This window comes from Labrus mixtus, chromosome 5 (genome assembly GCF_963584025.1).
Source record: "Labrus mixtus chromosome 5, fLabMix1.1, whole genome shotgun sequence".
NCBI lineage: Eukaryota > Metazoa > Chordata > Actinopteri > Labriformes > Labridae > Labrus > Labrus mixtus.
This window is the reverse complement of record NC_083616.1, coordinates 31,407,888-31,422,348: the sequence shown is the minus strand read 5'-3', so window position 1 is coordinate 31,422,348 and position 14,461 is coordinate 31,407,888. Positions and strand designations below refer to the sequence as shown.

The 14,461-nt window shown below is 40.6% G+C and overlaps 1 protein-coding gene across 1 annotated transcript in view; it reads left to right on the top strand.

Moving 5' to 3' along the window:
* The first annotated feature begins 1,029 nt into the window (after nucleotides 1–1,029).
* Nucleotides 1,030–14,461, top strand: part of dnah10 (dynein axonemal heavy chain 10) — a 31,784-nt gene continuing 18,352 nt past the window's right edge. The window contains exons 1-30 of the mRNA XM_061039081.1: nucleotides 1,030–1,273; nucleotides 1,374–1,483; nucleotides 3,113–3,221; nucleotides 3,322–3,437; nucleotides 3,924–4,140; nucleotides 4,521–4,678; nucleotides 4,868–5,098; nucleotides 5,189–5,379; nucleotides 6,569–6,767; nucleotides 6,852–7,046; nucleotides 7,503–7,678; nucleotides 7,804–7,972; nucleotides 8,086–8,207; nucleotides 8,279–8,485; nucleotides 8,566–8,717; nucleotides 8,817–8,981; nucleotides 9,305–9,512; nucleotides 9,595–9,751; nucleotides 9,849–10,328; nucleotides 10,417–10,575; nucleotides 11,189–11,305; nucleotides 11,408–11,510; nucleotides 11,625–11,803; nucleotides 11,889–12,100; nucleotides 12,306–12,462; nucleotides 12,625–12,858; nucleotides 13,287–13,409; nucleotides 13,502–13,735; nucleotides 13,848–14,071; nucleotides 14,164–14,433. Of these exons, the coding sequence (XP_060895064.1) occupies nucleotides 1,045–1,273; nucleotides 1,374–1,483; nucleotides 3,113–3,221; nucleotides 3,322–3,437; nucleotides 3,924–4,140; nucleotides 4,521–4,678; nucleotides 4,868–5,098; nucleotides 5,189–5,379; nucleotides 6,569–6,767; nucleotides 6,852–7,046; nucleotides 7,503–7,678; nucleotides 7,804–7,972; nucleotides 8,086–8,207; nucleotides 8,279–8,485; nucleotides 8,566–8,717; nucleotides 8,817–8,981; nucleotides 9,305–9,512; nucleotides 9,595–9,751; nucleotides 9,849–10,328; nucleotides 10,417–10,575; nucleotides 11,189–11,305; nucleotides 11,408–11,510; nucleotides 11,625–11,803; nucleotides 11,889–12,100; nucleotides 12,306–12,462; nucleotides 12,625–12,858; nucleotides 13,287–13,409; nucleotides 13,502–13,735; nucleotides 13,848–14,071; nucleotides 14,164–14,433 (5,603 nt within the window). The 5' untranslated portion in view covers nucleotides 1,030–1,044. The remainder of the gene's footprint in view (nucleotides 1,274–1,373; nucleotides 1,484–3,112; nucleotides 3,222–3,321; nucleotides 3,438–3,923; nucleotides 4,141–4,520; nucleotides 4,679–4,867; nucleotides 5,099–5,188; nucleotides 5,380–6,568; nucleotides 6,768–6,851; nucleotides 7,047–7,502; nucleotides 7,679–7,803; nucleotides 7,973–8,085; nucleotides 8,208–8,278; nucleotides 8,486–8,565; nucleotides 8,718–8,816; nucleotides 8,982–9,304; nucleotides 9,513–9,594; nucleotides 9,752–9,848; nucleotides 10,329–10,416; nucleotides 10,576–11,188; nucleotides 11,306–11,407; nucleotides 11,511–11,624; nucleotides 11,804–11,888; nucleotides 12,101–12,305; nucleotides 12,463–12,624; nucleotides 12,859–13,286; nucleotides 13,410–13,501; nucleotides 13,736–13,847; nucleotides 14,072–14,163; nucleotides 14,434–14,461) is intronic.

Here is a 14,461-nt window from a genome sequence, read left to right as displayed (position 1 = left end):
TAATTAGATGTAGTGATTAGTTGGGTAGGAATGCAGCACAGTGCCATTAGGCCATTTAAAAACACATTTAATGTATTCCTTTAGCTGATAGGGACAGCTTACATTAAAAAATTCTCACATAAGCATATAAATAATACCATACAGATTAAATACACAATATTAATTCAGATGAAAAAGAATGCAGTTGTAGTTTTTGAGATGGTCTTAACAGTAAATTATGTTTGAGGGCAGTCCCTCATTCATTTCTCTTCTGATCTCTACATAGTATGTTCAAATGTAGATACACGGTTATAATATATTGATATAACATACACGAAACAGCGCAGTGCACCCTAATGATGGATCAGGTGCAAATAATGACCTTTTTTAAATGAATACATTAGGAGTAAACCGGTGCACATCCATGCATGCATTAACAAACCAGCATATGTGGGGGGTGAATAAGTGAATTATAATCAATGTTAGAATAAAGATGGAGATTTTTTCATAAAATCATTAACAAAGAATGCTAAAATCATTAAATGTAGAAACTATTTTTAGCTGTATTAACTAAAAATAAACACATAAAAACTGATTTTTTTTTAAGTGGAAAAAATTGATGTTTGACACTTTTTTTCTAAATGACGTTTGTTGTTGTTGTTGTTGTTGTTGGGAGATTTTGGTTGATTTTTCACTCTGAAAAGTATCTAATTCATAATTCTCACCTGAGGTTTTCAGTTTATGTAAATATCAACAAATATTGAATGGTTTCAGATCCGTGAAGACTTTAAATAACCGCTACAGGTGGGCCAGCTGCCTTCTAGTCTGCACTCTGGGAATAATAATCTCGTCTTCTTCTAACTACGGTGGCTGGCACGTCAGCGCGAGACCATAGACTGTTTGACCGTTGCCCGGCAACGCGAAACTGCAACACCATCAGCAGGCTGGTTGTTAAAACTACAGCAGGGAAATGTTGAAGAACTTTTCAAAGGCGGTTTGTTAAACAGAAAGTGTAGTTAAATTGTTTTGATAATTAAGTAAATATATTTATATATATTTTTAAACATGGTCCACGATGATTTACGAGTTGAGTGGATCCGTCAGCGCGTATCAGCCGGTTTCAGGTTACCGGAGGGTTCAAACTGTTTTGATGAACTTCTGAGTCGTGAAGATGGAGAAGAAGAGGAGAAAATCATCCGTTACCTGAACGTTGTCTCCGACGAAGACTCTCCGTCATGTCTTGTGTTTTTCAAAACTATAAGAGAGGAAGAAACTGAAGTCCAGATTCCTGTCCGTAAGTTGACTGATGTCTGTGTGTTTACTTTGAATTATCTTAACATGTTAGCCTGTTTGTGACTAAAACAAGTGAATCTTACTGAAACGTTTCCACACAGAAGATGAAGATGGAGAATCTGAAGACCCTGAAGAGAAGTCCTCGAGCCAAAGTGTGGAGGAGATGACGTCACACTCAGATGAAGAGACACAGGAACTAAGTCAGAGCCATGTGAGATTTAACCTTTCATTTGAACCCTCTGGACTGCAGATTGTGATTTACTGAAATAGATTAGAATATAATAGAATAGAATATAATAGAAATAGAATAGAATAGAATAAAATTACTTTATTGATCCCAAACTGGGAAATTGTGGCGTTACAGCAGCAGGTTGTCCAAACACACAATATGAGCAAAAAACAAAATAATTAGCAAATTTAAACACAATATAATATTAAATACAAAGTAAATAAGCACTAAAAATATCAAAACTAAGAATGGGAATATATACAACCAGGATTTAACTAAGCATTACTAGTCTTAAATATGAAAGATTAAATGTAAATGTGTAAAAACAGAGTTGTAAATGGACAGTATTGACATAAGTTAAAGTGCATGAGTGTAGACATATTATCAGCAGAAACTATTCAATATAACGGAGAGTAGACAGACAAATGAAGTGAACATGAATGCAGGGATAATTTATAAATTTAACATGTGCAGAACAGATGACAGTATGGAGAGACAGATATTATCATGATGACAGTTCTCTGCTCACATGAGGTGAGCTGTTGAAATCAGTCTAGTAGTGTGAGAAGAAGAGTGCCTTATCATCCACCCCAACACCTGCCATGTCAGAGGAAGCACTTTTTTTACAACAGGCTGCTAGTAGATTTCTTTACATACTAATGTAGCCTACTGTAGCATGTTTTTTTTTTATACTTTTAAACTGTAAATAAATACTTTGCACATCTGTTTCGACCTGTGCATAGGAAAGTATTTTAATGCACACTGTCTTACTAAGTGAACTAACTGGTAAAGTCTCAGGACCACACATTTCAAAATGTCTTTTTACAAGTCGTTCAGTAGTTTGCATGCAATTTTTTGAGTAGCCGACTTCCCTGACTAAATTGTGACTTTGAACACACCTTTTTGAGTCATTATAGAATTAAAGTCTTTCTATGTGATTTTTCACACTTAAATGTAGAAATCAAGTATATCCTCTGAAAATAACTCTGAGTCATGACTGTCTACAATGGGTGTAACACCCGAGTCCCACTGTATGTGATGTTTTCAGAGTTTTCAGAGTCCTATCTTCACTTTGTTTACATCGTCGGAACGGCCGGCTGACTCCTCCCCTCGCGTATAAAAGTTGTTTAATTGAGGGACTAGAGAAAAGAAGAATAACATACTGTACTCACTGCTTAACTGTGTTTCTAGATCACGCTCATTTCAGGTAAATTTACATGCAGTGTGAAGATACGAGCATAATAAAGATCGCTAGCATTAGCATGCTAACACAACAATGCAGCGTGAGTTGTTTTGGTTTCATGCTGGTGCTCAAGGGCGACATCTGCTGGATCAAAAAATCACATATAAAGCCTTTAAGCTAAGGATATATATGCTGCAGCATCTTGTGTTATAAAGTAGATGTGATTGATGAAGTTAGAAAGGATAAACAACTGATGTTTATTTGTGTGTGTTTGCTCACATCACACTTCAGACCACACCCTGCATTAGTCAGTGCCAAATTGGGCTCCCCCTGTCAAAAAAAGTCTGGACATGCCCCCTGCTAATGATTCTGTATTAGAGTTGTGAAAAAATCTGTTCTTTAATCCATGTCTTGTTTGGTGTTTTCAGAGGGTGGAGGTTCAAGTGGTCTATCACGTCGAGCTTCATGCAGCAGTTGACGAATATCCAGAGAGATTTCTGCAGTCTCGAGTCTTCTACTTCCTCAGGAACACAAAGCGTGAGATGAATGCAACATATCATTGCAATTAAGCTGTTTTAAGCATCGGTTACACAATGGAAGGCTCAACCAAGAGAACTTTATTTGTGTTTTTGAACAGAGACCATCGTTGAACCGCTAGACATGAGCGAGGCCGGCGTCATGATGCCCAAGCTTTTCGACATCGGCATGCAGAACGGACACCCTCTTCATGTGCTGCAGCAAAAATTTGCCCATGTAAGTACAATCAATTCACCAAAAAAAACAACAAAATAAACCACTGACAGTCAGAGGGGAAAACAATCAATGTAACATCTGCAGAAAACTTTCACCATCTCACACATCCATATGCATGGATCAAACTTACACCTCTTACACCTCTTACCTCCAGCAAGTATTTTTACATTCAGTTGACAAGCCTGAATAAATGCTGTATTTCATTTTCATTTTTTTTAACCAGTAGGAATGTTAAGTTAAATCCTTGATGTATAAATCTCTTCTTATTCTTATTTTTTTATATTTTAAGTGCTTATTTACTATGTATCTATTCTTATATTGTTTTATTTGCTCTGACAACCTGCTGCTGTAACACCACAATTTCCCAGTTTGGGATCAATAAAGTAATTCTATTCTATTCTATTCTATTCTATTCTATTCTATTCTATATCAGAGATTTTCTAAATAAAAAAAATGGGAGCATAGTTTCAGTGTTTCTCTTTCTAGGTGTATATATCCTTGCTGACTGCCCACCAGATGAAGATCACCGGTGCAGGTTATCAAAGCAGAACAGGTTCTCCTCATAAGGAGTTGAGTCCGGCGGCTGAAAAGGAGAGCAGAGTGGAGTCGAGTGGACAACTCACAGTTCGGGATGAGTTGCTCAACCGTGCGCACAAGTATCTGGGGCTGATCAACACGACTCTCACACACCTTCAGATTCAAGGTTTGTTTTTCAAGATATAAGAAGGGCTCGTTGTTTTTTTAATTTCGGGAACTCGTCAAGTTTAATGACCACACCAGCAGCAGGTCCTTGGAATTCCCCATTTGACCTTTTTTATTTTGGGGATATTAACAGCTGTCCTGCTTTGATCGGATTTTGATTTGCTTTAAACTGCTGTTGAAAAAATTGCTCTGGATATGAAACAGCTTCATAAGGATGACAAAATGATCACAAAACACAACTTTTAGGGGATGAAATTGGTGAATACATGAGTGAAATAAACTTAAAATATACAATTCATTCTTATTTTAAATGATTTATTTTATTCCAAATGAGCTTTTTATATTAAACAGTCCATCTTAAGATCTGTGTCTTCCTCACAGAGGAGATTAAACTGCACATCCCTGAGCTGGACCTGGAAACCAAGGTGGACGTACTACTTTCTAATCCGGAGATGGTGGAGAAGTTAGAGCAGTGTGTGATGAACTGGCAGACTCACATCACCATTATTGTTGAGGAGCAGCTGAACAAAAAGCCACAGGTTTGTGTTTCTGCTGGAGGACTCTGAGGTTTCCATGTGTGATTCACATGGAACGTTGCTGCTTCCTGAAATGTTGAAATGGAATTTTAAACCCTGTCAGTTTAAATTATTAAGTGGAAGAAAGCATAAAAACATGCACAGTGAGATCCAAAGAGCAGAGAGGAACATTTGCTTCTGATTATCCTTCAGGCACCCGGCCCTTTGGCGGAGATCTACTTCTGGCAGGAGCGTGCGTTCATCCTGAGCGCTCTGAGCGAGCAGCTCAAACAGCCTGTGGTGGATAAGATCCTGGAGGTGACGACCAAAGCAGAAGCAGGTGTTGTTCAGACCCTGGAAGGAACAGTAGCCGAGCTCACTAAATACCGTGTGGAGGCAGAGGATAATTTATGTTTCCTCAGCACTCTGGAGAGACACTTCAAGGTGAACTTCAATAAAACTACACGACTGCTATGTGTTATTTATTTCTCACTAGTCTCAGTTTACAATGCAAAGTCTGCTGTCTGTTTGTAGAATCTGGCTAGTGGAGCCAATTTTAATGTGATCCTGGAGACAATTCCCGACCTGATGGAGAGCCTGCAGATCGTGTGGATAATCTCCTGCCACTTCAACACAAATGATCGCATGGTGCCTCTGATGGAGCGCATCGCCTGGCAGCTTTGTGACCGTGTGGATAAAGCAATCAATGTGAAAACACTGTTCAAGTACGTGTGCTTACATTAACATTTCACGTCTGAGCTTCAGATTTAAAATGGATTTTAATTATTTACAATTTTTTATTTGGAAATGTTGACTTACAGAATGAAACGGACACAATGCTTAAACCTTCATTTTAAGCAACAAACACAGTTGCCAGAGCACGACATGACACCTGTCAAAGCTAGCGTCTGATTGAGAGGATATTTTGGCCAGCATGCTTTTGAGCGTAGAGCTCAGTTCAAAAGGTCCTCTCCTAATTCATCCTCCCATTTTGTTATAATCTTGGCAAGTGATGATGAGCTTTTAAAGTATACAATAATTTGTACTTGAGATCAGCCTTTTTTAAATTAAAGAGATCTCCAGATAGTCATCAACGTGGGCATGGAGATATGTTTGGAAAGTTGGTGAAGATAAAAGTGGCAAACAATAAGCTGGACTGAGGAAGTTTACATTTCTGTGACAGATCCTCAAAGCTTGCAAAAACACTATTTATGTTCATGTCCTTAAATCCAGAAATGTCTATTTTTTTTTGCCACATAATCTACAGAATCTCATCTTGCTGGGTAAAAGAGGTGATTATTACATCCAGGGTGTTTTTAACCACTGGGTTCTGGAAGTGACCAGTGCTGTGAGGGATGATGAGATGCAAAATTAAAGGCTTTATATGTGATTTTTTTGATCCAGCAGATGTCGCCCTTGAGCACCAGCATGAAACCAAAACAACTTGCGCTGCATTGTTGTGTTAGCATGCTAATGCTAGCAATCTTTATTATGCTCGTATCTTCACACTGCATGTAAATTTACCTGAAATGAGCGTGATCTAGAAACACAGTTAAGCAGTGAGTACAGTATGTTATTCTTCTTTTCTCTAGTCCCTCAATTAAACAACTTTTATACGCGAGGGGAGGAGTCAGCCGGCCGTCCGGGCGATGTAAACAAACTGAAGATAGGACTCTGAAAACTCTGAAAACATCACAGACAGTGGGACTCGGGTGTTACACCCATTGTAGACAGTCATGACTCACAGAGTTATTTTCAGAGGATATACTTGATTTCTACATTTAAGTGTGAGAAATCACATAGAAAGACTTTAATTTAATATTGTCATCTTCTGATAATAGTCAGCTGCAGTCATTGATTATACTACAATGTTTTTGGGTATAGCTTAAGGTTGGGTTCTGCCTTTAACAACAGGGAAAATAGAGACGAGGCTAAATCCAAGGTGTGTGATGGGAAGCGGGTTATGGACCAGTGGAGGTCATCCTACTTTCAGGTCCGGGCTGAAATCGAAGAATCCAGCAGAGATCCGCGCTGGGAATTTGACCGCAAGAGGCTGTTTGAAAAGACTGATTACATAGCTGCTGTGTGCCAGGACCTGCACAACGTTTTAAAGGTCAGTGTTTATAACATTGGTTACCGCTGACCTCTTACGTGATAACTGAATGTGGAAGTATTACTGGATTTGTGTTTTGTGCAGATTTTAGAGGAGTTCTATAACATCTTTGGCCCCGAGCTTAAAGCCGTGACCGGAGACCCCAAAAGCATCGACGAAGTGCTGTGCAGTGTAGACCGTCTGGTTTTGCCTCTGGAGAGCGCCAGCTTCAATCCCTTCAATGTTTTTAAGATGGGCAGCTGGAAGACGATCATGCAGGAGTTTGACAGCACAGTTCAGGTGAGTTCAGAACATCAAGCAAGCATGTGGATTCAAAAAAACTAAACAGTTAATCAATCAATAATATTGAAACTCATTTATTCAGTCTGGCCTTTATATAGTGCTTTATATAAAATCAAATCTTAACATTATTGTTTTGTCTTTTTAATCCTACTACAATTTTAAATATTCTTCTCATATGTATTCATTTTAATATCTTATTGCTTTTATGTGTCGTATTTTATTTTTTCATTTTTATATTTTTTTAAATTCTTATTGGTGTGCATTAGTCTCTCAATAATTTTATAAACTACTTTTCTGCACTCTTTGAACTGCAATTTAATTTGTCTGCAAGGTGCTGTATAAATAAAGTTTGATTGATTGATTGAATGATTGTGTGTGTGTGTCTGTTTGCTCCAGTAAAATGTGCTGTTCAGTTCACTGAGCTGATTCCCCCTCTGTCATGTGTCTGCTCAGGCTATAGAGGGACAGGCCATCGATCTCATCGATCAGTCTTTCAGAACATTGCGCTCCTCAGCTGTTGCCTTTGACATGCTCTTGAAATTCAGACAAATCTGCTCCAGAGAGGTCATCAACAACCATTTGATCACAAAGTTTAATGACATCCTGGCTCAGTACCGCGAAGAGGTACTGTACCGTAAACGAAGTTAAACTGCCTCAACATTTAGTTATTGAACGTTATTTAATATCTGGTGTGGTTTTCCACAGCACTCTAAAGAATGTGAAGATCTCTCTTTCTTTTGTTTTAGGTGGAGAGTATAAATGAAATCTTCGAGGCACAGAAGGACCAGCCACCGTTGAATAACAGCGAGCCTCCCGTGGCGGGCGCCATCAGATGGGTGCGATCTCTTATCCTCCGCCTCAAACACACCATCCTTCCATTCGTTCAAGAGCCAGAGATGGCTGATAGCGTTCAGGCCAAAGTTGTGAGTAGCATCACTGTTTCACAGCTTTATAGGAGTGTGTATATTTAACTTGTTTTGATACCGTCATTATTTCCTTTCAATTGTTGTTGTTACTTTTTGCTGTATCTCTCGAGGTCAAAGAAAAATATGTGGAAATGGCGATGAAGACGAGGGAGTATGAGTTTAAGAAGTATAACGACTGGTTGGGTGAGACGCAAACCAACCTGCCTTTGCTCATGAAAAAATCACTGATGGTTAGGAGCACCAGTGATAACCAAACCCAAGCAAAACAAGTAAGTCTCTGTTTCTCAATATGTCGGATACACAAATGATTCTTAGTCACCATTTTTTGTGCTTTGATTTAAAGGATGTCCCACTAACCGAAAGTGTCCAAGTGAAGGTTGTGCGATTTGCTGTATGCCTTCCTCCTGAGATAAAGCAAATTATTTCTGAAACAAATCACCTGGTGTCACTGGGCCTATCTGTGCCTTTTCTGGCTCAGAACGTTTCACTACAGGAGCACAAATTCATCAGGTAATAATCATTCTTTGTACCAAAACCTCAAATCCAACCGGTCTATGTAACCTCTGGTCTGACCCGTTTCTTGTCTTTAGGTATGAATATGATCTAATCAACCTGGTCAGCAGCTACCACTCTGTGAGGGACAGCCTGAGCGGGGAAAAGCATGCTATGCTACATGTGCAGATCAAAGAGGCCACAGAGGAGCTACAACGTGGATGTGTCAGACTTAACTGGTATTCCTCTGGTAAGGTGTACTGCAGAGAGGCTTTTTAATCTTTTTAGTCTGATGATGCTATATCTCGTCTGTGATATTTTAAATCACATATCGTTTTGGGTTTTTTAGCTATCCCGGATTTCATCAATCGAGGAGTCAAGGCTGTCTCTAAACTGGAGTCAGTTGTCCAACAGATTCACAAGAATGAGCGGGACATCGAGTCCAAGTTGCAATTCATGGTGATGGCCAACTTACTGAAATGTCCGGTTCCAGAAAACCCAAAGGATTTACCAGGTAGAGCCAAGTAGTAAGATCTTAATCATTGACTTTCATGTGCAAGAATTCAAACTTATGGGCGCTGTTGGATGAGTGGTTGGTTAGCGAGCGCCATGTACAGAGGCTGTGGTTCTTAAAGCAGGCAGCCCAGTTTGAATCTGACCTGTGGCTCCTTTTCCCGCACGTCATTCCCCACTCTCTCTCTCTCTCTCTCTCTCTCTCTCTCTCTCTCCCTGTTTCTCGACTCTTCTTGCTGTCCTGTCTCTCCAATTAAGGCACAAAAAGCTCAAAAATAAATCTAAAGCATTTAAACGTATTTCCTTTACTGAATGAATTTTAAGGTGTCAAGGAGTTCTGTGAGCGCATTGAGAAGACACGGGCCGTGACTGTGAATATGTTGAGCATGAAGTATTCTGCCATCGGACCCCTCGTCACTGAGACGGAACATGTGATCTTTGGAACCAGCAGTGGCAAAGCCAAAAGTATGGCAGCTTACTACAAGTACTGGGAGCGCAGAGTGATGGACTCCCTCGTCAAGATGATGCTGAGGTAGATTTATGATGTCAGGGTTTTAACGCTGATCACTCACAACTCACACTAACCATTGTTACTTCTCTCCTGTCACATTTAGGAACATTCAGGCGTTCAACACGGCGCTCATGAGTAATTCCCCTCTTTTCCAAGTTGACGCCATCGTGTCTGCACCTACTATTGTGCTTCAGCCCCAAAGCAATGAGATCTACTGGCTGCTCATGCAGTGTGTCGGAGACTGTATAGAGAGCACCAAGGTGGGGTCACCAGGATTTCCTACAGTATCAATGCATTTGAAAAAAAATAAAATAAAAATCCAAGCTGACAACTTAACTTGACTCTGCCATTTTACAGCATTTTGTGCGTTGGATGCTCGGCACCTGCATTGAGTGCCCTCCGCAACGTGTAGCCGGCGAGGACGAGACGGTGACTCTCAGCTTCTACAACGACGTGTGGCAGCATCCTCAGATCAACGAGAGCACCATGAGAGTGTCGGCGAACATCCAGCGGCTGCTCTTCTCCGTGGATCGCTACCTGACCCACTGGAAACGCTACCTGCCCCTTTGGAAGAAGAACAAAACCATCGTCAATGAAAAGTTCGCCGCGAAGAACCCACCCTGCGTCATGTACGACGATAAGCTGCAGTTCCTGTCGAGCATCAACCAGGACGTGTTGCTGGAGCCGACGTTTAAGCTGGAGCACATCTTCCATGTGAACCTGGAGCCTCTCATCCTCTCTGTGCGTGAGAATGCTGATTCCTGGATCAGTTCACTCGGCGGCCTGCTCCACAAACCGACCAAAGAGGATCTCTTCAACTTAAGAGATGAACTCATGGTACTGAATCATTATACACTGTCTGTGTCACATGATTGGTATTTTTTCAAAGTGGTTAATCCTCATCTTTGTTTTTTTTACCCAACAGGAACACTCTGAAAAGCTTCAGCAGAGCCCGGACACATTTGAAGATCTGAAGTCTGTCCTGAGCACCATCTCAGACATCAGGGACATGTCTCTGGATGTGGAGATGAGATATAATGACATCAGGGAGAAATACAGAACCCTGGCCATGTACAAAGTTCAGGTATGGTATGTTATACTTATTCAAAGCACACATTCATCATGTTTCCTTTAATACAAATGTAGTGGCAACTTAACTCAAACAAAAATCCTCTTGCCACTTCTTGCAGGACTTCTGACTCGTAGGCTACTTTCCAAAAGACACATTTTTAAAGTAATCCAAAGATGAAAGGAGGCAGATCTAAAGTGACAAAAAAAAGACAATTTATTCCTCAAAAAAGAATTGCAGTTTACAAAATAAGCTCTTATAAATATCACGCGTTTACTAAAAGAAAACCTCTCGGATTTGACCAAAAACTAAAACCGTGACGCTCAGAAAACTGTTTCTCCTCGTCCTGCTCGTCTGAGTATTTATTCACCTGTACCCACATGGCTATTTACGCCAATTAGCTGCGCTTTACGACAGCATAACCACACAGACCTACTATAAACACACAATGTTTCAAACATGATAAATATAAAAAATGTTAATTAATTCTAAAATTCAAAAGCAAAAACTCTATTAATTATAAACATATAAATACTAAATCATACTAATGGGCAAATTATATTTTTATATTAACCTGTCGTCCTCTGTGGCTCTAACAACAAATGATGTGCTTTATTTACTGGTTCAGGTTGGAGAGGATGAACTGGAACTTGCTGCCAATATTAGCCAGGTGTGGAGTGATCTCTTTACAGAATCCAGACAGGTGGACAGAAGTCTGACAAATGTCAAGAAATCATTCACTAAGGTAAGACATCAAACCAACACATCCTGCTTAAACAGACACTAAAGCATGTTTAAAAAACAAATCACAGTTTCATCTCTGATTTCCCCCCATTAACTCTCAAAGATGACAAATGAGAAGACTGAAGAGTTTCAGACGGAGTTGTCCATCTTTGCTGAGAGCTTCAACATGCATGGTCCCGGAGCTGTCGGAGATAATTTGGAGAAAGGTACCTGTGCACCGTAACCCCGCCCTTAGTTGGTACATTCCCTATAATAATTATACTTACATGGTTTTAATACTTAAAGCAAAGGAACCAGTCTCTCTCTTTTGTCTTTTGCAGGACTGTCCATTTTGGGAAAATACGAGGCAGACCTTGCCAAGGTTGTGTCAGAGCGCCAGGAGCTAGCTAATGCCGAGAAGCTGCTGGACCTACAGGTCACTGTGTACCCAGAGATTGTCAGCATGCAGAAGGACATGGCAGGCTTGAGACTGATATATGATGTCTTTAGAGCTCAGCAGGTGAGATGTGGCAGCTGTCAGATTAAAAAAGATGTGGACACTGTGATCACAGAGTCATAATGTGTTCTTTTTGGTAATCCTCCAGGATGCAAAGACAGAGTGGTCTCAGACCTTGTGGGTGGATTTAAACATCCAGCTGCTACAAGAGGGTGTCGAGGGTTTCATCAAAAGATTGAGGCAGCTGCCTAAAGAAGTGCGGGCGTTACCTGTGGCCTTCTTCCTCGAAGGACACTTGAAGGAGTTCAGAGAGTCTCTGCCTCTTCTGCTGGACCTGAAGAACGAGGCCCTCAGAGACAGGTCAGTCTACACCAGAACCTGACAGGAACAAATCAGACACCTAAAAACAACAAAAAGGTCATTTAAAGTAGAGGAGACATCACAAGTGTTTGTTGGCTAGGTTATAAATATAAAAATATAATCATGACATCAAGATAAAATGAAAAATGTTGAATGTTGAATGAAAAATGAACATGTTTTTATTTAAAAATATTTTTGGCTGAAGACACTGGAAGGAACTGATGGAAAGGACCGGAACGAGCTTTGAGATGAACACTGAAAGCTTCACTCTGGAGAACATGTTTGCTATGGAGTTAAACAAATATGCAAATGTGATAGGTGACATCGTTACCTCAGCTGTAAAAGAGCTCAGTATTGAGAAGGCAAGCTCCTGTCTTTGTGAATCATCTCATAATAATATCAAGCATGAGTTATATCAGTGAAGTTATGTACAACTGTAAAACCTTGTTTCTGTGTGTGTGTGTGTGTGTGTGTGTGTGTGTGTGTGTGTGTGTGTGTGTGTGTGTGTGTGTGTGCGCTTCCAGGGGGTGAGAGAGGTAGTGGAGACCTGGGAGAACATGAAGTTCAATGTCGTGCCTTATTTTAAAGGCACCCAGGAACGTGGCTCGATCCTGGGTGTAGTGGATGAGATCCTCCTGAATGTGGACAACGATGCCATGAACCTGCAGAGCATGGCGGGCAGCCGCTTTGTCGGACCTTTCCTCGGGACCATCCAACAATGGGAAAAAGACCTGTCTCTTATCAGTGAGACTATAGAAGTACGTGATATCAGAATCAGAATCAGAATCAGAATCGGGGTTTATTGCCAAGTACATTTACACATACAAGGAATTTGACTTGGTGTATTGGTGCTAAACAATTAACAAGGAAATAAAGCAGAACTAGCAACAACTTAAATAATACAGTATAAGAAGCTATTACAATATATAAAATAGAATTTAAAAATGAAATATCAAATATAAAAAATAAAAATAAAAAACACAAAATGTACAAAAGGTGCAATGTAGGAGCTGTGCAGTGGACTATGAGATAAAAAAAAAATCTTAGTGTGTGTAACTACTCACAGAGTGCATGTAAGGAAGATACATTTGTAAAGTCCAGTGGGCGTTAATGTAACGCATAAAGAATAGTCACACTACAATGAAGCTGATGATACAATCCTCACTGAAATATAACTCTTGAACAGGTTTGGTTGCTGGTACAACGGAAATGGATGTACCTGGAGAGCATTTTCATTGGTGGAGACATTCGCTCGCAGTTACCCGAGGAAGCCAAGAAATTTGATAATATTGACAAAAGGTTTAAAGAAGTGAGTGTTGCAATGATTATTCCTGATGAAACCAAAATCTCTCTGTGACATGACACCTCATCATCACTTTGACGTCTTCATTTTTCACGTAGATAATGATTGACACAGTGAAGGGTCCAAACATTAAGAGGAGTTGCTTAGTTCCCAACCGGTTGACAGACCTGCAGAACCTTAGTGACGGTCTAGAGAGGTGCCAGAAGAGTCTGAACGACTACCTGGACTCTAAGCGGAACGCGTTCCCTCGCTTCTTCTTCATCTCTGATGATGAACTGCTCAGCATTCTGGGAAGCAGTGACCACACCTGTGTCCAGGAGCACATGATTAAGGTAACAGAGAGGAGGAGGAGGAGGAGGAGGAGGAGGAGGAGGAAACGCTTGTGGCTGCTTGTGTGAAACATTATCCTACATTATTCATTTTATTTTTTGTTTGATCCAAAAGATGTATGACAACATAGCATCTCTGAGGTTTGATGTGGAGAGCAATGGGGAAACGGTAGCTGGAGCCATGGTGTCTGCTGAGGGTGAGGTGATGGAGCTGAAGAAGCCCGTCCAAGTGGAGGGTCGGGTGGAGGAGTGGATGACGGGAGTACTACTTGAGATGAGGAGAACGAATAGACTCATTACCAAGGAAGCAGTCTTCCGTTACTGTGAAGACAGGAGCAGGTGTGTGTGTATCTTCTAAAGGTTTACAACTTTGCAGATGTCTTGGCGTGTAAGTGATCCTCGTTCCATTTGTTCCTTCTCGTCTCTCTTAGGGTGGACTGGATGCTGCTGTACCAGGGCATGGTGGTGCTGGCTGCAAATCAAGTGTGGTGGACCTGGGAGGTAGAGGACGTCTTTCAGAACGTGAAGAACGGAGACAAGCATGCGCTGAAGAACTGTGCCAAGAAGATGCACAAGCAGATTGATGAGCTGGTGAAACGCATCACCCAACCCATGAAGAGTAACGACAGACGGAAAATAAACACCGTGCTCATCATTGATGTCCACGCACGAGATATTGTCGACAGCTTTGTACTGAACAGGTAAACATGTCACCAATGCTAACTGCTT